This window comes from Vipera berus, assembly GCF_964194415.1.
Source record: "Vipera berus genome assembly, chromosome: 16".
NCBI classification, from domain to species: Eukaryota; Metazoa; Chordata; class Lepidosauria; order Squamata; family Viperidae; genus Vipera; species Vipera berus.
In genome coordinates this window covers 3,373,627-3,398,237 of record NC_138219.1, presented here as the reverse complement: position 1 = coordinate 3,398,237, position 24,611 = coordinate 3,373,627, and the positions used below count along the sequence as shown (strand labels likewise).

Sequence of the window (24,611 nt, the reverse complement as noted above, 5' to 3'; positions counted from 1 at the left end):
ATTTACATTCGGATGCTTGGCAACTGACTCACATTTATGCCGGTTGCAGCGTCCCCCGGGGGGGGGGTGTCACGTGATTCCCCTTTCACGACCTTCTGACAAGCAAACTCAAACTTAACAACCAGGTTACTAACTTAACCGCAATGATTCACTTAACAAATATGGCAATACAAGTTGTAAAATGGGGCAAAACTCACTTAACAAATGTCTCACTCAGCCACGTAAATTTTGAGCTTAATTGTCATACGCTGAGGACTAGCTGCATGGAGGGCCAGTTTTCCATCACTCTTCGCCACTTTCGATGTTGGGAGGCATTTTAAAAATCTTGGCAGGAGCTCAGATTTGAGTCCTGAACATTCGGAAACTCCTCCTGGCTTTGCATCACCATACAGGTAATCCTCAACTTACGACCACAATTGAGCCCAAAAAAAGATTCTGTTGTTATGCAAGACAGCTGCTAAGTTAGTTTTGCCCCATTTTCCTGCCACCGTTTTTAAGCGAATCACTGCAGTTGTTAAGTTACTATCACGGTTGTTAAGCGAATCTGGCTTCCCTCTTGACTTTGCTTGTCAGGAGGTCGCAAAAGGGGATCACGTAACCCAGGACGCTGCGACCGTCATAAATGCGAGCCAGTTGCCAACGGTCCAATTTTGGGGGATCTGGCCATGGTCATAATTGTGACAAACAGCAACAGGTAACTTTTTTTTAGTGCTGCTGTAACTTTGAACAGCCACTAAAAGAACTCTTGTAAGCCGGGGACTTCCTGTAGTTAAGCAAATCACTGCGGTTGTTAAGTGAATCTGGTGGTTGTTAAGCGAATCAGGCGGTTGTTAAGAGAATCCTGCTTCCTCCTTTGATTTTGCTTGCCAGAAGCTGGCTGGGAAATTCGTAAATGGGGATCACATGATAATATAAGCGTTGTAAATAGATGCCAAGCGCTCACATTTTGATACTGTGACCATGAGAATGCTGCCATGGTCATAAGTGTGAGAACCAGACTTCAGTCCCTTTTTTATTTTTTTAGCAGCGTTGTAACTTTGAACCAGGGCTAAACCAATGGCTGCAAGTTGAGGACCCCCTGTGGTTGTGGTTAAGCAGTTGTTAAATGAATCAGGTGGTCGTTAAGTGAATCCCTGCACATGAGGAGCAGGTGACCCCTCCAGGATATTGCAAGCCTTATAAATCCACGCCTGTTGGCTGGGACCCAAATTTTTTATCCGGTAGCCACGGGGATGCTACAAGGGTCATAAGTGTGAGGACCGGTCCTAAGTCATTCCCTCTCCACCTCATGGTGATGTAACTTTAAACGGTCGCTAAAGGAACGTTGGCAATTCGAGGACTCCCTGGGTGATCTCTTTCCCTTTTCGCGCAGGTGCCCTCGGAGAGCGGGAAAGAGACCGACGTGAGCAGCCTGGCCTTCCAGAGCGAGGCGGGGGACCAGAGCGACGACGAAGAAGAGGCAGAGGAAGGCCCCGAGTTACGGGAATGGCGGAGCCGGTTCCGGGAGGAAAAGATGAAAGTGATCCAGCTGGAGCTGCAGCTGGACCAAAAGACGAAAGAGTGCCAGGCCCTCTTCGTGGGGAGCCAGGCCTTAAAGGAGAAGGTCTGGGACCAAGTGCACGAGATCAGCCAGATCCTGCCGGATGGGGAAGGCCGGGAGCGAGACTGGCGGCAGCTGAGTCAGCGCCACAGCCTCAACCACACGGAGGATGACCACTGCCTGGATCTGTTGGCCCAGCAAGTGCGAGAGCTGAAGGAGAGGAAGAAACAGCAGGAAGCGGAGAAGGAGCTGCCCAAAGCTTCGGCGCCAGAGGCGATGGCCAGTCCCACCAGGCTCCAGCCCGGGAAGGTCCAGTGGCCTGGCGAGGAGGAGGCGGAGGAGCTGAAGCGCCTGCAAAGCGAGCTGCAGGCAGCCCTGGAGGAGAAGGCCAGCGCGGCCAGGCGGGTGGAGGAGATGGAAGGGCACATGGAGAACATGAGGGCCGTCATTGGAGTCTTCGAAGCCAAGAAGAAGTCGCAGAGCGCGGCCCTCAAGGAGATGGAGGCTCGGGCGCTGCAGTTGGGCGACGAGAACCGAAAGCTGCGGGGGCTCCTGGGAAAACATCTGGCCGGGCCCGCCGAGAGCAGCCTTGTCCAGGCGAAGGTGGCCCAGTGCATGAAGGAGATGGAGGAGACCCAGGCCCGGGCCCGGGAGGAGATGGCGGCCACGCTGGCCGAAAACGAGGACCTGAAGAAGGAAGCTGAGGAGGCCGTCCGCAGCAGGCTGCAATTCCAAGCGGTGCCATCTGGCGCGGTAAAAAAATGCATCTCGGCCTGGAAGAAGGTGGTTGCCGGCTTAGAGGGGGCTCTGGCCAAGCTGGAGCTGGCCTGTACTGCTCTCCTGGATAAAGCCCGGCCTTTACAGGAAGCCATTTTGGAGTCTCCTTCCAAAACCTTGCTCAACGGCAACGGCCTTCCTGAAGAAGAGAAGTACGGCTGTGGGCACGAGCCGGGCCACTCGGAGACCCCCGAGGAGCTGCAGAAAGGCGGGGTAGAAAAGACCCAGCTCCATAACGGTCTTGTGGGGCAGGTGAAACTCAGGCCGAAGTCTGAGGTGGTGGAAAACAAGGCCCGTCCATGCCGGAGAAGCTCTGACCTGGAGAAGGAGGTGTGGGACCTCAAGCAGAACAACGGTGGCCTGGTCCAAGAATTGGCCCAGCTGAGCAGAGAAAGGGAGAAGCTTCAGGAAGAACTTCAGAAGTTACATGGCCCCAAAGAGGCTTCTCCTCGGGCGGAGACAACCGAGCGCCTGGTGGAAGAGCTGAAAGGGACGGTGGAGGTCTTGTCCCACCAGCTCTCGCTGGAGAAAGAGGAGTCGGGGAAGCTGCGCCTGAAGCTGGAGGAGCAGAGGAAGGAGATGATGTTTGTGAGGAACAACTTCCTCAAGAAGGTGACCCAAGAGGCCAGCGGTATAGCGGGAGAAAACCTAGACAGCTGCATCTTGAAGGAGCTCCACTGGAAGCTGGACAATGTGGTGAGGAAGCAGAACGAAGCCTTGCAGCTGGTGTCCGAGATGGAAGAGGAGAACCATGCCCTACAAGTTGACCGAACCCTCCCGCCGGATCCCAGGTGCCCCGGCGAGGACAAACGTAGTCAAGAGATCTTCTTGGAGGCCTCTGAGGTCATCGGAGAAAGCTGGAGAGTCCGGGAGCAGGTGGTGGAACTGGAGAAAAGCTTGCAGGAGATGAAGAAGTGGCTGGTTGCATCTCAAGGAGGCATCAAGGTGGTCGGCCTGATGCAGCTCCTGGATCGAGTCCTGGCTCAGATGGCTGATCTGCGCCAGGAGGAGGAGCAGGTCCTTAGCAAGTACGAGAAGATCTGCAGCATGCTTTCCACCAGGGCTCAGGTCCTAGGGGAGGAGCTGGCAGCCCTCCGGGAGAAATACGAGGAAGCCAGTGGAACATCTGCCCATCACAGGGAAGCCCTTGACCGTGAACAGCAGAAGACTCAAGAGCTGATGGCCGAAGCTCTGGAGCACGAGGAGGAAGTGGAAGAGCTGAGAGGGAAGTCCCAGAAGTTGGAGGGCACGGTGGACAAGCTGAATAAGAAGGTGGACGATATCGCCAAGATGTGCCAGGAGAGAGACATCAAGGTAAGAAGCGAAGGGCGAGGGGGCAGCTTTTAACAGACTCACAGAGTTGGAAGGGACCTTGGAGATCATCTAGTCCAACCCCCTGCTCAAGCAGGGGACTCTGTACCATTTCAGACAGGTGGCTGTCCAATCTCTTCTTAAAAGCCTCCAGTGATGGAGCAGCCCACAACTTCTGGAGGCAAGCAGTCCCACTGGTTGATGGTCCTCACTGTTCGGAAGTTTCTCCTTCATTCCAGGTTGCTTCTCTTCTTGATGAGTTTCCATCCGTTGCTTCTTGTCCTCCCTGCAGGTGCTTTGGAGAATAGGGTGACTCCTCCTCTTTATGGCAGCCCCTCAAATACTGCTATCATGTCAATCTGCTATCATGTCAACTCTGCTATCATGTCAATCCTGGTCCTTCTTTTCATTAAACTAGACAATACTCCATTCCTGCAACCATTTTTTTAAAAAAAATATTTTAGTCTCCAGGCCTTTAATCATGTTCGTTGCTCTTCTTTGTACTTTTTCCAAAGTCTCAACATCTTGTTTTGTAATGTGGTGACCAAAACTGGATGCAGCATTCCCAAGATCTCAGACCCCTTTTAACTGACAGGCCTAGGGGATGTCTTGCAACCCATGAAATTTGGGGGCGGGGGGTGGCTTCAAAAACTAGGGGAGACATGATAGCAGTGATCCAGTGTCTAAGGGGCTGCCACAAAGAAGAGGGGGGCAGGTTGTGCACCAAAGCACCAGAGGGAAGGATGAGAATCAACGGTTTGAAACCGAACAAGGAGAGAAGCCACCTGGAACTAAGGAGAAACTTCTTTGACCCCCTTCTCTGTGACAGCCCCTCAAATATTGGAAGACTGCTATCCTGTCACCCCTGGTCCTTCTTTTCATGAAACTAGACCTACCCAATTCCAGCAACCGTTCTTTGTATGTTTTAGCCTCCAGCCCCCCCTAATCATCGTTATTGCTCTTCTCTGCCCTCTTTCCAGTCTCAACATTTTTTTTATAATGTGGTGACCAAAACTGGATGCAGCATTCCAAGTGTGGTCTTCCTAAGGCTTTATAAAGGGATACTAATACTTAGTATTAAATACTTACTTAAGTGTTTTGAGGAAGCCATGGGTCACCCCGAGATTCTGGAGCACTGAGGGCACCAGAGGAGTGGGCCCTATTCACACAGGTGTGCAGCACAAGAATCCAGTGGTTCTTTGTGTATGAAGGTCTACGGAGATTCTCTGTCCTCCAGGTCATAGTTAGCCCAAAGGTGCTTTTTCAGGAGGCAACTGGACTTCCTTGTTCTTCCTCTGAAGACCTTTTGCTTCTCCTCCAAGAAGCTTCTCCAGCTCCGACTGGACGGTGGGGAGTGGGAGGATTTATACTCCTTTGTGCATGAACCACAGTCTCCCCACGGGGAGTCCTTGAATAAGTCACGATGGTTGTAAATCCAGTTGGTTACCCAATTTTATGGCTTTTGTTTTTGCAGCAGTGACTAAGCAAACCTTCTTGTGAGGTGAGCCAATGGTTTGCCGCGGGCACAAAGTAAGGGGCTGAGTGACACCTAACAGAGGGATAGAATCAAGATCGTGTGAAGTACTAATACCACTTTACAATGCTTTGGTAAGGCCACACCTGGAATACTGCATCCAGTTTTGGTCACCACGATGTAAAAAAAGATGTCGAGACTCTAGAAAGGGTACAGAGAAGAGCAACAAAGATGATCGGGGGACTGGAGGCTAAAACATATAGGGAACGGTTGCTGGAATTGGGTATGTGTAGTTTAACGAAGAGAAGGGTGAGGGGTGACATGATAGCAATACTCCAATATCTCAGGGCTTGCCACAAAGAAGAGGAAGCCAAGCTATTCTCCAAAGAGCCCGAAGGCAGGACAAGAAGCAACGGATGGAAACTCATCAAGGAGAGAAGCAACCTGGAACTAAGGAGAAACTTCCTGACAGTTAGAACAATTAACCAGTGGAACAACCTGCCTCCAGAGGTGGTGAATGCTCCAACACTGGAGGTTTTTAAGAAGAGACTGGACAGCCATTTGCCTGAAATGGTATAGGGCTTCCTGCCTGAGCAGGGGGTTGGACTAGATGACCTCCAAGGTCCCTTCCAACTTTTATTATTATTATTATAAATATTGTTAAAACAGTCACAGGACGCGGGGCATTTGCAAACAGCTGGAAATGCCGCCATGTTGCCAAGTACGCCAAAGGCGATCACGTGACCGCGGGGTGGGCAGGGAGCAAGCAATGCAACTTCAGGACCGGGTTGGGCGCTCGGCAACTGACTCCTATTTATGACGGTTGCAATAGCCTGGGGGGGGGGTGTCACGTGATCACATTTGGTGACCCGCTGACAAACAAAGTCAACGGGGAAGCCGGATTCGCGTAACTAGCATGTTACTAACTTAAGGACTGCAGTGATTCGCTTTAATGACTGTAGCACGAAAGCTCATTAAATGGGGCAATGCTCACTTAACAACTGTCTCAGTTAACAATGAAAATTTGGGGGTTCTGTGGCAGTCGAAAGCCGAGGACTACCCACACAGTCTGTTTGGTTTCCCCCTCAGATCAAGAAGCTGCTGAAGGAGACGGAGAAGCTCTCGAGCGAAATCCTGAACTTGCGCAGCGAACGCACCCGGCTGATCCTGCAGAACGAGGTGAGCCGCGTAGGACTTGAGCTGGGCGCGTGGCACGTGAGACACAAACCGATTCTAGGGCTGGCGCTGGCCATATTTCAACAAGTTGATCCCGGCGATCCCAACCGAGGCTTTTGCAGCCAAAATAAATAAATAAATAAATCAGGAAGTCCTGGGCCTAAGACGGAGACTTGTGGTACCCCACTGCTCACTTCTCTGCCCGTGGATGTGGTGCCATTGAGGACTACTCATTGAGTACGGTTTGTCTCCCAGTTACAAATCCATCTGGTGGCGATGTTGTCTAATCCACCTTTTTCTAGCTTACCGAGGAGTAGGTTGTGGTCTACCTTATCAAATGCCTTACTGAAGTCTAAGTATACTTAACGTCCACTGCGTTTCGCTGGTCTATTAGTTTAGTCACTTTATTGAAGAATTTATTTATTTATTTTATTTTATTTTAATTCCATTTATATCCCGCCCTTCTCCGAAGACTCAGGGCGGCTTACAAGCTTAGCAGTAGCCTTCATTCTATGTATATGCCTGCTTATTAGGGCTTTCACACACCCCCAAGTGGCATTATTACAAAGTCAGCTTAATTGCCCCCAACAATCTGGGTCCTCATTTTACCTACCTGGGAAGGATGGAAGGCTGAGTCAACCTTGAGCCTGGTGGGACTCGAACCTGCACTAATTGCAGGCAGCTGGTGTTACTTAAGGAGGCATTAGCCCACTGCTCCACCCAGGCATAATAAGATTGTATAATAAATAATATAATAATAATAAATAACAAATAAATAATAAAATAAGATTGTATAATAAATAATATAATAATAATAAATAATAAATAAATAATAAAATAAGATTGTATAATAAATAATATAATAATAATAAATAAGATTGGTTTGGCATGATCTTTTTTTTTTTAACAAACCCAGGCTGGCTACTAGTTATTTATTTATTTCTTGAATTTCTATACCGCCCTTCTCCCGAAGGACTCAGTTATGACTTTGTTTGCTTCTAGTTGTTTGCAGATCTGGGTTTTTTTGGATGATCTTTTCTAATCTAGGATCTTCCCAGGTATTGATGTTAGACTGATTGCTCTGTAGTTTCCTGGGTCTGTTTCTCCCCCCCCCCCACACACACACACTTTCCTGGGTTCTCGACTGACAACCGCAACTGAGCCCCGAATTATCGCCAAATTGTTGCTGTCGTTAAGCAAGACACCCATGCAATTCCAGCTCTCCCATTGCAGTCGTTACGCAGAGCCTGGGGTCGGGGAGGCTCTGGGTTGCGGAAAGGATGCCGTACGTTGAGGACTGCCTGTGTGGAGCTGCTGAGCTGCTGATCGCTGAGACCCCTGGACCGTTTCTCAGCCCTCCGCTTGATTTATTTCAGGTTGCGCAAAAGAACCACCAAGAGATCGTGGCCGTGTACAGGACCCACCTGCTCAATGCAGCCCAGGTAAGACAGACGGGAACATCCAGCAGCTCTCCCCCTCTCCCTCCCTCTCCCTCTCCCCTCCCTCCCCCCTCCCCCCCTCTCTCCCCGTCTCTCATGTGCTCTCTCCCTCTTTGTTCTTTTCTTTCTTTCCCGCCTCTCTCTCCTTTTCTCTCTCCTTCTCTTCCTCCCTCTCTCTCTCCCTCCCTCCCTCTCTCTCTCTCTCTCTCTCTCTCTCTCTCTCTCTCTCGTGTGTTCTCCCCCTTTTTCTTCTTTTTTCTTTCCCACCTCTCTCTCCTTCTCTCTCTTTCCTTCTGTCTTTCCCTCTCTCCTTTTCTTTCTCCCTCTCTCCTTATCTCCCCCTCTCCTTCTTTCCTCCTCCCTCTCTCTCCCTCTCTCCCCGTCTCTCATGTGCTCTCAACTCCCTCTTTTTGTTCTTTTCTTTCTCTTTCCCACCTCTCTCTCCTTCTCTCTCTCTCCTTCTCTCTCTCTCTCCCTCCCTCCCTCTTTCTCTCCCTCCCTCTCTCTCGTGTGCTCTCTCCCTTTTTGTTCTTTTTTTCCCGCCTCTCTCCTTTTCTCTCTCTCCTTCTCCTCTCCTTCTCTCCCTCCCTCCCTCTCTCTCTCTCTTTCCCTCTCCTCTCTCTTCCTTCTCTCCCCCTCCTTCTCTCTCCCTCCCTCTCCCTCGTGTCTGCTCTCCCTCTTTTTCTTCTTTTTTCTCTCTCCCCCACCTCTCTCTCTCCTTCTCTCTCCTTCCTCTTTCCCTCTCCTTTTCTCTCTCCTTCTTTCTCCTCTCCTTCTCTCCCCCCTCTCTCTTCCTCTCTCCCTTTCCCTCCCTCTCTCTCCCACCTCTCTCTCCTTCTCCTCTCCTTCTCTCCTTCTCTCCCTCCCTCTCTCTCTCTCTGTGTGTGCTCTCTCCCTCTTTTTGTTCTTTTCTTTCTCTTTCCTGCCTCTCTCTCCTTCTCTCTCCCCTTCTCTCTCCCTCTCTCTCCTTTTTCTCTCTTTCCTTTCCCTCTTTCCCTTCCTCCCTCTCCCTCTCTTTCCTTCTCCTCTCTCTTCCTTCTCTCCCCCTCTCCTTCTCTCTCCCTCCCTCTCTCTCTCTCTTTCCCTCTCCTCTCTCTTCCTTCTCTCCCCCTCTCCTTCTCTCTCCCTCCCTCTCTCCCTCGTGTCTGCTCTCCCTCTTTTTCTTCTTTTCTCTCTCTCCCCCACCTCTCTCTCCTTCTCTCTCTTTCCTCTTTCCCTCTCCTTTTCTCTCTCTCTCCTTCTTTCCCCTCTCCTTCTCTCCCCCCCCTCTCTCTCCCTCCCGCTCTCTCTCTCTGTCTCGTGCGCTCTCTCCCTCTTTTTGTTCTTTTCTTTCTCTTTCCTGCCTCTCTCCTTCTCTCTCTCCCCTTCTCTCTCCCTCTCTCTCCTTTTTCTGTTTCCTTTCCCTCTCTTTCCCTCCCTCCCTCTCCCTCTCTCTCTTTCCCTCTCCTCTCTCTTCCTTCTCTCCCCCTCCTTCTCTCTCCCTCCCTCTCTCCCTCGTGTCTGCTCTCCCTCTTTTTCTTCTTTCTCTCTCCCCCACCTCTCTCTCCTTCTCTCTCTTTCCTTTTCCCTCTCCTTTTCTCTCTCTCTCCTTCTTTCCCCTCTCCTTCTCTCCCCCCTCTCTCTTCCTCTCTCCCTTTCCCTCCCTCTCTCTCCCACCTCTCTCTCCTTCTCTCTCTTTCCTTCTCTCTCTCCTCTCCCTCTCTCTCTCTTCTCTCTCTTCACCCTGACCACTGCACCGTCACGGCTTCCAGTTATGGTCGTACATCCAGGACTGCCTGTATTAGATTTATTTCTGGCATTTGCTTTGAAGGGAAATCCTTGTGACGCCACTTATATTACCGAGGGGATATTCTTCTCCAATGCAGGGGTACATGGATGAGGAGGTCCACGCCATGCTGTTGCGGATCCTGGGGACAGACTGAGGTCCGGACAACTCCGTGTGAGAACCTTATTTATAGATCTATTTCTAAAAGGCACATCTACGATCACCATTATTCACAATTTCATCTGATCTCCATATCCCCACCTCTCACGATAATCAAGATTTCGGTCGCTGCCAGCAGTTTTTTTAAAAAAATAAACACGTCTGTTTTTTCTCAAGTGGCAGGCAGTTCCAGGGGCAGCTTTGCAAGGTCAGTCAGAGAGCCATTTAGCAATAGCAATAGCACTTAGACTTTTATACCACTTCACAGTGCTTTACAGCCCTCTCTAAGTGGTTTATACAGAGTCAGCGTTTGCCCCCCAACAATCTGGCTCCTCATTTTAGCAACCTCAGGAGGACGGAAGGCTGAGTCAACCCTGAACTGATCAGGATTGAACTGCTGACAGTGGGCAGAGTTAGCCTACAATACTTCATCCTGACCCCTGCACCACCACAGCAAGAGAAAAGAAGTTAGACTTATCTACCGCTTCACAGCGCTTTACAGCCCTCTATAAGCGGTTTACAGAATTAACCACCACCCCCCCCCCGAACAACCCAGGTCCTCATTTTACTGACCTTGGAAGGACGGAAGGCTGAGTCAGCATCGAACTGCTGGCAGTGGGCAGAGTTAGCTTGCAATACTGCATTCTCACCACTGTGCCACCACGGCTCATTTAAGAACCAATTGGGATACAAAGCTGAAGGCCAGAACGTCCAGGCTGCGAGAGAAATTCTCCCGCCTTATAGTAGCCAACAGCATTTGAAGTAAATTAACAAAGCCACTTCTGCATTCAGTGCCCGGCTATTCAAAAAAGTGGAGAGACAGAAAGAAGGCCATAGAGGTAGTCCTTGACTTATGACTGTAACTCATTTTTTGAGTTTATTAAGCGAACTCCATGGTCGTTAAGCAACTCCAATGTACACTGTGGGTTAGGTTTTACTGGAAACTGGAAATAAACACCGGTTTCCAGCAAAAATATCACCAATCATGGTTATGTGACTCCAAGGTGCTGCAAACAACCATGAATGCAGGCCAGGTTTGGTCACCATAATACAAAAAGATGTTGAGACCTTGAAAAGAGTGCAGAGAAGAACAATTAAGATGGTTAAAGGGTTGGAGGGTAAAACATATGAAGAACGGTTGCAGGAATTGGGTTTGGCCAGTCTAGAGAAAAGGACTGGGGGCGGGGGGGGGGACATGATAGCAGGATTCCAGTATTTGAGGGGCTGCCACAAAGAAGAAGGGGTCAATTTATTTTCCAAAGCAACAGAAGAGAAAACACAATGGGTGGAAATTAACCAAGGAGGGAAGCAATCTAGAACTAAGGAGAAACTTCCTAACCATGAGGACAATTAACCAGTGGAACTCCTTGCCTCCAGAAGTTGCGGGTGCTCCATCACTGGAGGTTTTCAAGAGGAGATTGTATAGCCATTTGTCTGGAAGGGTCTAGGCTAGGGCCTCCTGCTTGAGCAGAGGGTTGGACTAGAAGACCTCCAAGGTCCCCTCCATTCTGTTAGTCAGTTGCTAAGTGCCAAAAATGTAGTCACATAACCACAAGGCATCCTGGATGTCAGAACTTCAAAACCAGGTCATAAGTCCAATTTTGGGGGGGGGTGTCCGCTGTAACTCTGAAGTGTCGCTAAGCAATTGGTTGTAAATCAAGGACTACCTCCACAGGATAAGCAGAGAACATCCTCAGAGTTTATAATCAATTAATCCTGAAGAAGTTCAGTGACCTCACAGCAGGCTTGATTAAGCATCATATTAGGACATTTGAAAAGTGGAATGTCAGAGCGTGCACAGTCTTATTGCGATGAGATAACCAGGAGTAAACACAGTAAACAGTGGTCTATATTAAATGGTGGTTTATATTACACTATCTGCAATATCATACACCAGGAACAATATATACATACGTGTGTGAATACAGCAGGATCCAACATACAGCAGTTACAGCAGGAAACGGAAGAGAGAACACAGCAGCAGAGCCTTCCCTTTTATACAAAGGCTCTTAAAGGGACACAGACCCTGCTGAGTCATTCCCATTGTTACATCATACATCTCACATTACATAAGCTGGTTCGCTGTTCAATTATCACCTTGACATGGAATTTCCCAGGTTGCTTCCAAACGCATTTGGGAATTAGAGGGGATTGCAAACCCGTTTTTTGATTCCAGGTTTAATTTCACAGCCCACCGTTCATGGCGCCAAAACCGTGTTTCCCATCCTCTTTCCCGCAGGCGAGAAAAACACTTCCCGATTCACCAGGAGCCAGCTCCGATTTGGGGTATCGCCCATTGTGCAAAACCATTGCAGGAAAGCTGCAACTTTGTGAAGCAAGGCCTGTCCCGCCTCTTGCCAACCTCTGGAATTACGAATGCAAAATGGACCCCCGTTTGCACGGTGTCTGAATGTCTGCCTCGCTCTTTCAGATGAAGAGCCGAGTTGGGGAAGGGTGGGGGTGGGGCAGAAGAAAAAGCTTCTGCCCTAAGATTTTGGGGTATAAGCAATTCTTGCAAGGGAATCAGGAAAGACTGGCTCTTCAATCGACGGGTGCCAGCAGTAACCGCAAACCAGAGTTGGAGTCGTCCAATATTTCTCATCCCGTAATGATTAAATGTGCAAATTACCCTGTAACTTTCACCAGCTATTTGGCAATGAGATTGAGATGGGCTGTTGCAATTTATGCAACTAAAAGCATGTTTCAGAAGAGCTGGAATGGTCTAGATCAGTGTTTCTCAACCGTGGCTCTTGAAAAATGTGTGGATTTCAACTCCCAGAATTCCCCAGCCAGCAAAGCTGGCTGGGGAATTCTGGGAGTTGAAGTCCACACATCTTCAAGTGGCCACGGTTGAGAAACCCTGGCCAGATTTTGCACTGCCATTCTTTAGGGACATTCCTTACCCCAAAAAATATCTTCAGTGCTAAGAGAATATAAATATTGGGGGATACCCAAAGGTCATCTAGTCTGATTGTTATTATTATTTTTTTACAAAAGATTGTTAAACCTTTGTTGAGTTATTAGGATATGGGATTTTTTTTAAAAAAAAAAACCAAACAAGAAAATCTTACAAATAAATTATGGGCGTCTTCTTTGAGTCTTTGGGTATTCCATTCCATGGTGTTGCAGATGGCCGGAATTCACCGTAAGCTGGAGAAAGGGTGTGATCCATATTTTGGATCTTGGATCAGTCTCTAAGGATCTTGGAGTTCGACTGGATAATCACTTAAATATGAGCCAACGGCGTGCAGCGACCGCCAAAAACGTTAATGCAACCCTAGGCTGCATTAACAGAGGGACAGAATCAAGATCACATGGAGTTTTAATACTGCTTTATAAGACCACACTTGGAACCGCATATAAAAAAAGATGTTGAGATTCTTGAACGAGCACAGAAGAGAGCAACAAAGATGATTAGGGAGCTGGCGGCTAAAACGTTTGAAGAACAGGAACTTTTTCCTTACCAAAGAGATAGTTTCCAAAGATCCTTCTGTCAATGACCTCTTCAGCTTAGGAATGTTAAAAGCTAGTCTGATCAATCCACCAAAGGGACGCGGTGGCTCAGTGGGTTGGGACGCTGAGCTTGTCGATCAGAAGGTCGGCAGTTTGGCGGGTCGAATCCTGAGTGCCGTGTAGCAGAGCGAGCGTCTGTTACGCGTCCCAGCTTCTGCCAACCTAGCAGTTCGAAGGCACGTAAAAATGCAAGTAGAAAAATAGGGACCACTCCGGTGGGAAGGTAACAGCGTTCCGTGCGCCTTTGGTGTCCAGTCATGCCGGCCACATGACCACGGAGACGTCCTCGGACAAGTGCTGGCTCTTCGGCTTTGAAACGGAGATGAGCACCGGCCCCTAGAGTCGGAAACGACTAGCACGCATGTGCGGGGGAACCTTTGCCTTTACCTTATACGTGATGCAAATTCTTGTCATTAAGTGAGGACTAAAAACAGTAACTGTGAGAGAGGGACCTTGGAGTCCAAGTGGACGGTCGCTTAAACATGAGCCAGCCGTGTGCGGCAGCAGCCCCAAAGGCCAATACTATCCTTGGTTGTATAAACAGAGGCATAGAATCAAAATCATGTGAAGTATTAGTACTGCTGTATAAAACCTTAGTAAGGCCACACCTGGAATACTGCATCCAGTTTTGGTCACCACATTAGAAAAAAAAATGTTGAGACAGTGGAACAGCTGGCCTTCAGAAATCGTGGGCGCTCCATCACTGGAAGTTTTTAAGAAGAGACTGGACATCCCCCTGTCTGAGATGGTATAGGTACTCCTGCTTGAGCGGGGGGCTGGACTAGAAGACCTCCAAGGTCCCTTCTTGATTCTATTCTGCTTGAGCAGGAGGTTGGACTAGAACAGGGGTCAGCAACCTGAAACAGTGAAAGAGCCACTCGGAACCGTTTCCCTCACAAAAGGAAAAACTGGGAGCCGCAAAAAATGTGTGCGCATGCGCGTACATGTGCGCATGTGCAGAACAGGGTTTGACTGAAGAGTGGAGACAAGGTGAGATATGGACCTACCCTGCATATTTGAATTGATTGGTTGAACTTTTTTAGTCCCACTTTTTTTTTTGGACTGCACATGGCAGAGGACTGGGAGCCGCAGGAGATGGCTGAAAGAGCCACATGCGGCTCCAGAGCCGCGGGTTGCAGACCTGTGGACTAGAAGACCTCCAAAGTCCCTTCCAACACTGTTATTCTTTGGGGATGCTATTTGAATTCCCCCATTGAAGCCCCAGCTTTGGGATTTCCAGGTGGTCTTCCATCCCATTCAAGCCTTTTATCACCAAAGCACTGGAGGGCAGGACATGAAGTAAGGGGTGGAAGTTTTTTAAAACGATAGATGGCATTTGGATCCCAAAAAGGTTGTCTAACATGTATCCTAACCTACAGTCTAAATGCTGGAGATGTGGTAGTTTAGATGCTACTTATTTTCATATGTGGTGGACTTGTAGAAATATAAAAGCTTTTTGGATTAAAATTTGGTGGAACATTCAAAAGATTTTTAAGAGAAAGATAAAGTTTTCTCCACAATTGTTTTTATTGGGTATTGTTGTAGATTGCGATACTAAAGAAATCAATTTGATGTTGAACTTGATAACAGCAGCACGGTTACTGGTGGGACAATATTGGAAGAAGGATAGTTTGCCTACTATAGAAGAATGGGTACTTAAGGTATCGAATGTTGCAGAAATGTCTAAGATTTCTGCTTATTTGAAGGATCACTCGCAAGAAAGATATATTTCAGTTTGGAGGAGATGGATAGATTATATTCAGAATAAATATGGGACTAAAAAGTTCCATTTAGCTTATGAGTAGATTTTAGATTGTTATTAATTCTAGTATTAGTATTGATTATATTTTTGTTTAAGTTATTATTATTATGTTTTTAATAATTTGAATGTATCTATGTTAAAGGGGAGTTAAAGCACATTATGAATTTGGTTAATTTTATAATGGATAATCTTAGTTAGAATATGATTATTATATCCATAACCCTCTATTCAGCTCTGGGAAGTGGGGGGGAAGGGGGGTGGTTTGGGGCGGGTGGGTTTTGGGGATATGTATTGTAAAACAAATTTTTTTGTAAAACTCTTTAATTAAAAAAAAGAAGTTTTTTAAAGCGAGATCCAACTTGGAGCTAAGGAGAATTTTTCTGATAGGAAGAACAATTAATCAGTGGAACGACTTTGCCTTCAGGAGCTGCTCCATCCCTGGAGGTTTTCAAGAAGAGATTGGACAGCCATTGGACTGGAATGGTATAGGGTCTCCTGCTTGAGCAGGGGGTTGGACTAGATGACCTCTGAGGTCCCTTCCAGCACTAGGATTCTATTCCCAACTTGCAGAGCTGACTGTGTTTTCGATTCCTGGGGGGAAAAAAAGGTGAAGGCGCCAAGCCAGGCAAGAAGAAATCTCTGGACGTAGAAAAAAAAAAGTGCAGCATGAATTTTTGGCAAGGGCTTTCTGGATTTTTGCAAGGAGAACAAACCTGAGGGTAAAAAAAAATAAATAAATCTAGAAATGGATGCAAAATAATCTTCCCCAGATCCGTGAGGCAACAAGAGCCTTGGTGGCACCAAGAGCCTTGGTGGAGCAGTGGGCTAATGCCTCCTTAAGTAACACCAGCTGCCTGCCATTAGTGCAGGTTCGAGTCCCACCAGGCTCAAGGTTGACTCAGCCTTCCATCCTTCCGAGGTAGGTAAAATGAGGACCCAGATTGTTGGGAGCAATTAAGCTGACTTTGTAATAATGCCGCTTGGGGGTGTGTGAAAGCCCTAATAAGCAGGCATATACATAGAATGAAGGCTACTGCTAAGCTTGTAAGCCGCCCTGAGTCTTCGGAGAAGGGCGGGATATAAATGGAATTAAAATTAAAAAAAACTGCCACCGATGTGCTTTGTGCAACGAAAACGAATTGTTTCGCACACATGTCCGTGCTTGCTGCTGTTTTTTGACTGTTCCTTCGTCTGTTTCCTTCTGTGTCTCCGCCTAAAGCGGCAGAGGAAGGAAAAAGGGGGAAGACTGTCCTCTCGAAGAGCCTCGGCCCCCCACCCCCAAAGACCCACATAGCTCCCCCCTCCCACGTCCAGGGCTTTTTTTCCTCATAGAACGCTCAGAACGGAGTTCCGGCACCTTTTTTGGATGGAACCTTGTAGGGTAGGCAAGGCGGGTTGTACGACATGTGTGAGTTCTGGCACCTTTTTCTTTTACAAAAAAAAGCACTGCCCGTGTCCAAAAAGGGCCTGGAAAACCTGGTAGTTCTGTGAGTCTAGTTCTTGTTTCCGGGGCATTGTGCTTGTTTTTCCTTTTTCTTTTATTTCACTATTCTTTAAAGTCTAAAAAGGTGCCCAAGGTGAAGAGAAGAGAAAAGGAGAAGCGAAGAGAAGAGAAGGGAGGGGAGGGGGGAGGGGAGGGGAGAGGAGAGGAGAGAGAAAAGAAGAGAGGAGGAGAGAAAAGGAGGAAGAAAAGAGAGGAGAGAAGAGAAGGGAGGAGGGGAGAGGAGAGAAGAGAGGAGGAGGAAGAGAGGAGAGGAGAAGAGGAGAAGGAGAGGAGAGAAAAGGAGAAGAGAAGAGAAGAGAAAAGGAGAAGCGAAGAGAAGAGAAGGGAGGGGAGAGGAGAGGAGAGAGAAAAGAAGAGAGGAGGAGAGAGAAGGAGGAAGAAAAGAGAGAAGAGAAGAGAAGAGAAGAGAAGAGAAGAGAAGAGAAGAGAAGAGAAGAGAAGAGAAGAGGGGAGAGGAGAGAAGAGAGGAGGAGGAAGAGAGGAGAGGAGAAGAGGAGAAGGAGAGGAGAGAAAAGGAGAAGAGAAGAGAAGAGAAGAAAGAAAATGAGGAGAAAAGGAGAAGAGAAGAGAAGTGAAGAGAAAATGAGAAGAGAAGAGAAGAAAGAAAAGGAGAAGAGAGAAAAGGAGAGGAGAGGAGAGAAGAAAAGAGAAGAGAAGAAAAAATGAGAGAAAAGGAGAAGAGAAGAGAAAATGAGAGAAAAGAAGAGAAGAGAAGAGAGAAAAGGAGAAGAGAAGAGAAGAGAAAAGAGAAAAAATGAGAGAAAAGTCTTCTTTTGGTTTCAAGAAGTTGCTCTCCACTGGGGTCTACGACAACTCGTCAGGGACAGCTCGCCACGGGGCAAGCGTTACACTAAAGTTGAAGACATAGTGGAACAGAATAATTAAAGGATGTCGAAGGAGGGAGAAAAGGAAATGTGAACGACAAATATTAAAATAATTCCTTAATTCTTTTAAATAAACACACTGAATTGTCGAATTGTTCTGCCACGAGTTGTCCTACGATGAGTTGGCCACGTCAAGTTGTCCCGTGGCAAGTTATCCATGGTGAGTCGGCCACCATGAGTTGGCCGTGGCCAATTGGCCCATTCTGCTCCTTTAGTCCTTGACCACAGAGGAATTTTCTGGAGAGCCACCATCATGTCACCGATGCAGTGCCCAAAGTGAGGCCGTTTTCAGGCCTGTGCAGCTACGTTAAGGAAGGGATTGGAGGGGCGTTCCATCTTTGACTCCCTTTCCTCTCACCAAGTGTTTCCAGCCAATTCCTAATAAATGTCGCAAGACCAATCGTGAGACCCAGTGACTCCTGAGCCCCCTTTATTCGGGCTGCCAGCCACCCCACTGGGCCCGCCTCGAGGTTTCGCGGTGCCCCCCTTCTCTAGTTGAGCTTCCTCTTGCGTCCTCTGCCCCAGGCTGGGTCTGGCTGCTCACTGTCGGCAATTTCATAGACGGTGATGCGCAGTTTGCCCAAGCCCCCTTTCTTCAGATTGGGGGGGTCCCTCTCCTTCCCTGCCTTGGCCCCCAGGGTAGCCTGCCGATTGCGCACCTCGCTCAGGAAGTGTGCCAGTTTGTGCTGCATGCAGGCCAGCTGGTGGGTGTACGGCTGGAGGGCGGGGTTGGTGCCCAGCAGGCTGGATCCGAACTCGGGCTGGGCCGGGACGAGGACCTAAGACTGGTAGCCACACGGCTGGTCCCCGTCTTCTTTTGGACAGGACGTTCAGGCCTCCTGCCCCAGTGAAGGGGAACGAGGGGAGACCTAAATTAATTGACAGCCAGTTGTAATTAATTGAGTCCTAGTGGACAATCACTTCAGTGTGAGCTAACAGTGTGCGGCAGCAGCCAAGAAAGCCAGCAAAGGGATAGAATCAGGGTTACATGAAGTTCTAATAATTTCTCAATTGATGAATGACCACTCATGGTTTCTTAATTAATGACCAGTCTTAATTGCTTCATTAATTAACCAATGACCAGTTGTAGTTACTTCACTAATTTATTACCACCCATCATTACCCCTCATTAATTGCCAGTTGGAGTTAATTCATTGATTAGAAAGTATTCATCATTTTTATTAATTAACAGAGTTTCTTCAGTAATGACCAAATCAGTCATTTTCTTTCATTAATTTGTGACCAGTCATAATTACTTCTTTAATTAATCCATGACCAGTTGTATTTACTTAATTAATGACCAGTCATCGCTTCTTTATTAATTGACGCCCACTCGTAATTTCTTAATTCTAGTCCTGGTCTGTGGTACGTCCATCCTGCCTGCTTTTGTTCATGAATGGACCCCTAACCGCCACAAAAAGGGGTTTGCTTCACGTTAGAAGCCCCCAAACAATTCCGCCCCTCCCAGTTCACACGAATCACTTTTATTTATTAAATTAAAATGTAATGGTGTCCATCTCATTGATGCAGCATTTCTGGGTGGCTTACCATAGAATAAAAAGGTTTTGAGAAAAGACGATAGGCAGCGAAATGGAGCCGCTTAAAGAAAAAGCCACTTATTTCAGCCTGTGGCACGGAGGCTAAGAGGGTCGTGCAAACCCAACCACTGGGGGACTCTTTGTAGAATCCCACAGCTGGAAGGGACTTCGGAGCTCTTCTAGACCAACCCCCTGCCCAAGACAAAATTGTTGTCCAGGAAACCTCCATTGTTGGAGCCAACTCCAGATAAAAGGCAGATTGATTTCTCATTCTCTTTCTCATCTATCTCTCTGTCCATCTAATTTATCTATCATACCCATCATCCATCCATCCATCATCTATCATCTATCTATCTATCTATCTATCTATCTATCTATCTATCTATCTATCTATCTATCTATCTATCTATCTATCTATCTATCTATCTATCTATCTATCTAATCATCCATCTATCTATCTATCTATCTATCTATCTATCTATCTATCTATCTATCTATCTATCTATCTATCTATCTATCTATCTATCTATCTATCTATCTATCTATCTATCATCTATCGGTTGTTAAGTGAATCCCTGCAGCTGTTAAGTTAGCAACATGGTTGTTAAGTGAATTGGATTCCCCCTTGCCTTTGCTTGTCAGAAGGTCGTAAAAGGGGATCACAGGACACAGCAACCGTCGTAAATATGAACCGGTTGCCAAGCATCTGAATTTTGACCCTGGGGATGCTGCAACGGTCGTAAGTGCGAAGAACGGCCCTAAGCGTCACTTTTTTCAGTGCTGTTGCAACTTCGGTCACTAAATGAACCGTTGTAAGTCGAGGACCACCTGTAAGATCAGAAGAACGGGGTTTTCGGGGGGGGGGAAACCTCTGCAGACTCCAGTTTCCATGAAAAAAAAAGAACACCGTAACTACGAGAGGAGAAAGGTCACTTTAGGAAGCTCCACCGCGAGGCTCCATCTCTTTTGGCACCAGAGACAGCAAAACAACCAAGCGGCAAGAACAGGGGTAGGCAACCTCGGCTCTTTTATGACTCATGGACTTCAACTCCCAGAATTCCTGAGCCAGCCAAGCTGGCTCAGGAATCCTGGGAGTTGAAGTCCATGAGTCATAAAAGAGTCGAGGTTGCCTACCCCTGGGCAAGAAGGTGAAAAAAAAAACCGAAACGGGAAACGCGACCCGCCATCGCGGCTTTCCCCCGCCTTCTTTGAGGTGCCCCTCTCTCCTCTGAGTAAGTCTACCGGCTGTTGAGACTAAGACCTCGCGAGACTTGAAGGGCGGCTTAGCGGCGTCTCGCGGGACTCGCGCGCGCGGCAGCTGTCCGGGCTGCGGAGCTCTCGCGAGACTTGGGTGCCAAGCGCTCGCGAGAGCCCAGCGCGCGGTCTCGCGCGACTTGGCTGAGGGGGCAGCAGCAGCGGCGGCGGGCAGCCGGAGCGCGATGGCGGCCGAGCGAGGCCCCTGGCGGCAGCAGGACCGGGACGCGCCAGGGCAGCGGCGGCCGAGGAGGCGGGAGCAGCAGCACCAGCAGCACCAGCAGCGCCTCGGGTTCCAGGCCGGGCTGAGGCGGCGGCCGAGCGGGCCGAGCCGGGCCTGGCGAGGCGGCAGGGGGTGCTGAGGGGCCTCAGGCCTGCCGGGCGCCATGAGCCAAGGGAGCGGGAGCGGCGGCGGCGGCGGCGAGCCGGAAGCCAAGGCTCTCCACACCAAGAGGCTCTACCGGTGAGCGAGCGAGCGAGCGGCCGCCTCAGCGCGGCGTGGCCAGGCGGGACTCCAGGTCCCATCATCCCCGGCAGGCACCGCGAAGGTGGGGGGGGGTGGGGGAAGGCCGGGCATGGAGAAACTCACCTTGGCCCGGATGTGGCCCTGCGGGACTCCAGCACCCATCCTCCTCCGCAGGCGTGGAGTAGGGGCAGGTGGGTCACCCCTGCCGGCCCCCCTCCCCCCCTGGCCGGCAGAGAAGGGGGTCTCTCGGAGCAGTCGCAGCTTCTGGAGGCGGGTGGTTCCGCTGGTTAATTGCTCTGACGTCATCGGTGCTAGAAGGGGGAGGGGGCTGTGGAGAGGAGGAGGAGGAGGAGGAAGAAAATTTAACTTTAAATCTTGTATCCTGTATTCTTTTTTTTAAATTTTAATTCCATTTATATCCCGCCCTTCTCTGAAGACTCAGGGCGGCTTACAAGCTTAGCAGTAGCCTTCATTCTATGTCTATGCCTGCTTATTAGGGCTTTCACACACACACCCCAAGCGGCATTATTACAAAGTCAGCTTAATTGCCCCCAACAATCTGGGTCCTCATTTGACCTACCTGGGAAGGATGGAAGGCTGAGTCAACCTTGAGCCTGGTGGGACTCGAACCTGCACTAATTGCAGGCAGCTGGTGTTACTTAAGGAGGCATCAGCCCACTGCTCCACCAAGGCTCTTATTTTTATTGCCCTGTAAACCGCCCTGAGTCCTTCGGGAGAAGGGCGGTATATAAATCAAATAAATAAATAAATAAATAAATAAAAAATGAGAAGGGCTGCGGGGTCCTTGGTGCTCTTTGAGCTTGATTGCGTCCTTGCAGAGACCTTTCATTATCCAAACTAGGTTAACGTCATTAGCACTGGTTTCGTTACTTAGTTTGGCTAAATGAAACGTTTGCAAGAAAGCCACCCGACTCGAGAGAGCACCTAGGAGCCTCCAGCTCTCCTCTCCTCTTCCGCAACCCCCCCCCCCCCCGTTCCCTCTAGCATCGACGGCCTTACTTAGTTTGGTAATGAATAAGCAGGCATAGACATAGAATGAAGGCTATTGCTGAGCACATTGATTTGTGCTTCTTAGATTGTAAGCCGCCCTGAGTCTTCGGAGAAGGGCAGGATATAAATGGGATTAAAATAAATAAATAAAATAAAACATTGTGCAAGGGAGCACAACCAAGCTCAAGAGACGACCTAGGACTCTACAGTCCTCCCACCCCCATAACCCCCCCTCCCTTCTAGCACTGAAGATGTTCCCTAGTTTTTTTAAAAAATCCCATTTATATCCCGCCCTTCTCCAAAGACTCAGGGCGGCTTACAATCTAAGAAGCACAAACCAATGTGCTTAGCAATAGCCTTCATTCTGTGTATATGCCTGCTTATTAGGGCTTTCACACACACACCCCAAGCGGCATTATTACAAAGTCAGCTTAATTGCCCCCAACAATCTGGGTCCTCATTTTACCTACCTGGGAAGGATGGAAGGCTGAGTCAACCTTCAGCCTGATGGGACTCAAACCTGCACTAATTGCAGGCAGCTGGTGTTCCTTAAGGAGGCATTAGCCCACTGCTCCACCAAGGCTCTTGGGTCACAAACTTGTCAAGCTCAGAAGGCACCAAGGACCTCACAGCCTTTTTCCTCCTCCTCTTCCTCCTCCTACTCCTCCACAAGCCCCAGTCCCTTCTAGCACTGAAGATGTTCTCTAGTTGGGTCATGAAACGTCTGCAAGAAAATCGCCAAGCTCAGAGGGCACCAAGGACCTCACAGCCTTTTTCCTCCTCCTCCTCCTCCTCCTCCTTCTTCCTCCTCCTCCTCCTCCTCCTCCTCCTCTTCCTCCTCCTCCTCCCCACAAGCCCCAGTCCCTTCTAGCGCTGAAGATGTTCCCTAGTTGGGTCATGGAACGTCTGCAAGAAACTCGTCAAGCTCAGACAGCACCAAGGACCCCTCGTTTCAACCCTGAGCTGTAAATATTCTTCTTTTGCAGCCTCAGGACTCACCCTGACCTGTGTCTCCTAGTTAATGCTTCTGTTTGACTTTCCCCTCTTGGGCACATCAAGAGTTTTCATTCTTATTCGTACTCAGTGATGGCAGTCGTCGCCCGACACTTTTAGAGGCTCTCTGGATTGAGGGAGTCTGGAGGGCAACAGTTAGGGGGCAGGCAACCACAGGCCAGTAATCCACTTTTCAGCCTACTCCGTGACTTGCCGGTTTGCCATGCCTGGCTGTTTCAGCCAGCAAGGGTAATGTGGCATAGTCTTCCCCCCTCCCCGATTCTGTGGAGATTCCCCCGACACCATTGATAATAGGTAGTTCCCAAGGAACCTCACACAGGTCCCTCAACTTCTTCAAGTTAACTCTCGTTCTTCTCTGCCCTCTCAATTTTGCTCCTGTTTTCCAGAGGTCTTAAAGTTATAACTGTCCCCCCTCCCCCAAAAAGCAACACACTGTGACGTGTCTTGTCAAGTCAGGGTTTTGACACTTGCCTCTCCCACCCTCTCTTTTAAGGGTCAGTGCTTGTGAGGATGACTTTGCAAAGGTCGCTTTGTACTGGGTGGCACAGTCTGGATGGCTTGATCTGTCACTTTTCCTGTTTTGGAATGCTTGGATGGTGGCCATAGAGCTTGGCAGCTGGCGCCACTGTGGGGTCTTTTAATAGACCGTGGCACGTGGCTTGCTTACTGCAAACTCAAGTCTCTTTGCACCCCAGAGAAATGTGGCTGCTGAGGGCTAGTACCGTAAGTGTTCCTTCTGTGGGAAGGCAAAGAGCTTGGATCGCGTCTGAAAGGTGTCTTCCAAAAGGCAACTGGACCTTCGTGGTTTATTTCCCCCCCCCCTTGAAAATGTTTCATTTCTCATCCAAGAAACTTCTTCAGTACTGATTACCCTCCAGTTAGAACTTGAAGAAGCTTCTTGGTTGAAAAGTGAAAAGGAAGAAAAAAAAAAGCCAAGAAAATCGAGTTGCCTTTTGAAAAAGCATCTTGGGGACAACCGTGAGCTGGATGATTAAGAATCTCCATAATCAGATTGGATTGTGGGTTTTTTTCTTGCCCATTGAAGCCACGATGGGATAAGAAGGCTAATTTTGCAGCCCTGCAGCTATGCATTCCAGAAAGGTGGCTGTATTAGATTCTGACAGTAAAAACCACAATTGCACACCAAGTCATAAATTATGGCGGGTAGGCAACCTTGGCTCTTTTATGACTCATGGACTTCAACTCCCAGAATTCCTGAGCCAGCCATGCTGAGGGGAAAGGGAGAGGTTTCCATACTGAGCCATGCTGGCTCAGGAATTCTGGGAGTTGAAGTCCACGAGTCATAAAAGAGCCAAGGTTGCCTACCCCTGAATTACAGTATACAAATTACTATGGGTGAGTTCATGTAACATGCTAAGCAATATGGCAAAAGCACATTTCATTTCATTTATATTTCATACTTCTTATCTGCCCAGCTTCCTCAAAGACAGTGTCAGACCTTCCCTTGCAGGATCCGTGGGAGAGAAAGACCCTCGACTCCATTTGGGGGAAGGGATAGGTTCTTTTACTAAAGGCTGCTGGTTGCAGCAAAAGTAGGCTAGAACTAAGATCCCTGCACAAAGGGGCACAATTTTTCCCCCCTTCATCCCAACTCTCCTCCCCATGACCAGTTCGTCTTCAGCCAGTGAGGTGCTGTGTAGGTGTTTTGAGAATGGCTGAGATGTTTGGAGGAATCCACATTCCCCTCTCAGGGTGCGTGGCCTTGAAGACTGGCTTCTGGTCTGTCTTCAGCTGTCAACCCCCCTCCCTATTTCCCATCATATCCCCATGCGTGTTCATTGGCCAGTTCTCCCCCTTGCCCCCTCCCTCCCTAGCTTTCGATGGTAGGATACCAGCAAGGTGCCAAGCCAAAGATGGCAGAACTGACAGATTCTGGGCGATGGGAGAGGGGCTCTGGGTGATATAGCATAGCTTCACGTTACATAGAGCCTTGGTGGAGCAGTGGGCTAATGCCTCCTTAAGTAACACCAGCTGCCTGCAATTAGTGCAGGTTCGCATCCCAC

The 24,611-nt window shown here is 48.7% G+C and overlaps 2 protein-coding genes across 3 annotated transcripts in view; both read left to right on the top strand.

Moving 5' to 3' along the window:
• ANKRD35 (ankyrin repeat domain 35) overlaps window positions 1-12,726 on the top strand; it is a gene marked incomplete at its 5' end in the record, with an annotated part of 43,117 nt that extends 30,391 nt beyond the window's left edge. Inside the window, 5 exons of the mRNA XM_081340320.1 lie at window positions 1,373-3,631; window positions 6,192-6,281; window positions 7,655-7,720; window positions 9,583-9,656; window positions 11,881-12,726. Of these exons, the coding sequence (XP_081196446.1) occupies window positions 1,373-3,631; window positions 6,192-6,281; window positions 7,655-7,720; window positions 9,583-9,639 (2,472 nt within the window). The 3' untranslated portion in view covers window positions 9,640-9,656; window positions 11,881-12,726. The remainder of the gene's footprint in view (window positions 1-1,372; window positions 3,632-6,191; window positions 6,282-7,654; window positions 7,721-9,582; window positions 9,657-11,880) is intronic.
• Window positions 12,727-20,252: 7,526 nt separating this feature from the next.
• Window positions 20,253-24,611, top strand: part of SMG5 (SMG5 nonsense mediated mRNA decay factor) — a 41,028-nt gene continuing 36,669 nt past the window's right edge. For both annotated transcript variants that reach the window (XR_014028102.1, XM_081340514.1), the window contains exon 1: window positions 20,253-20,559. Coding sequence is in view for 1 of the 2 variants with exons in the window: in XM_081340514.1 (XP_081196640.1) it covers window positions 20,483-20,559 (77 nt within the window). In the remaining variant the exon portion in view is untranslated. The remainder of the gene's footprint in view (window positions 20,560-24,611) is intronic.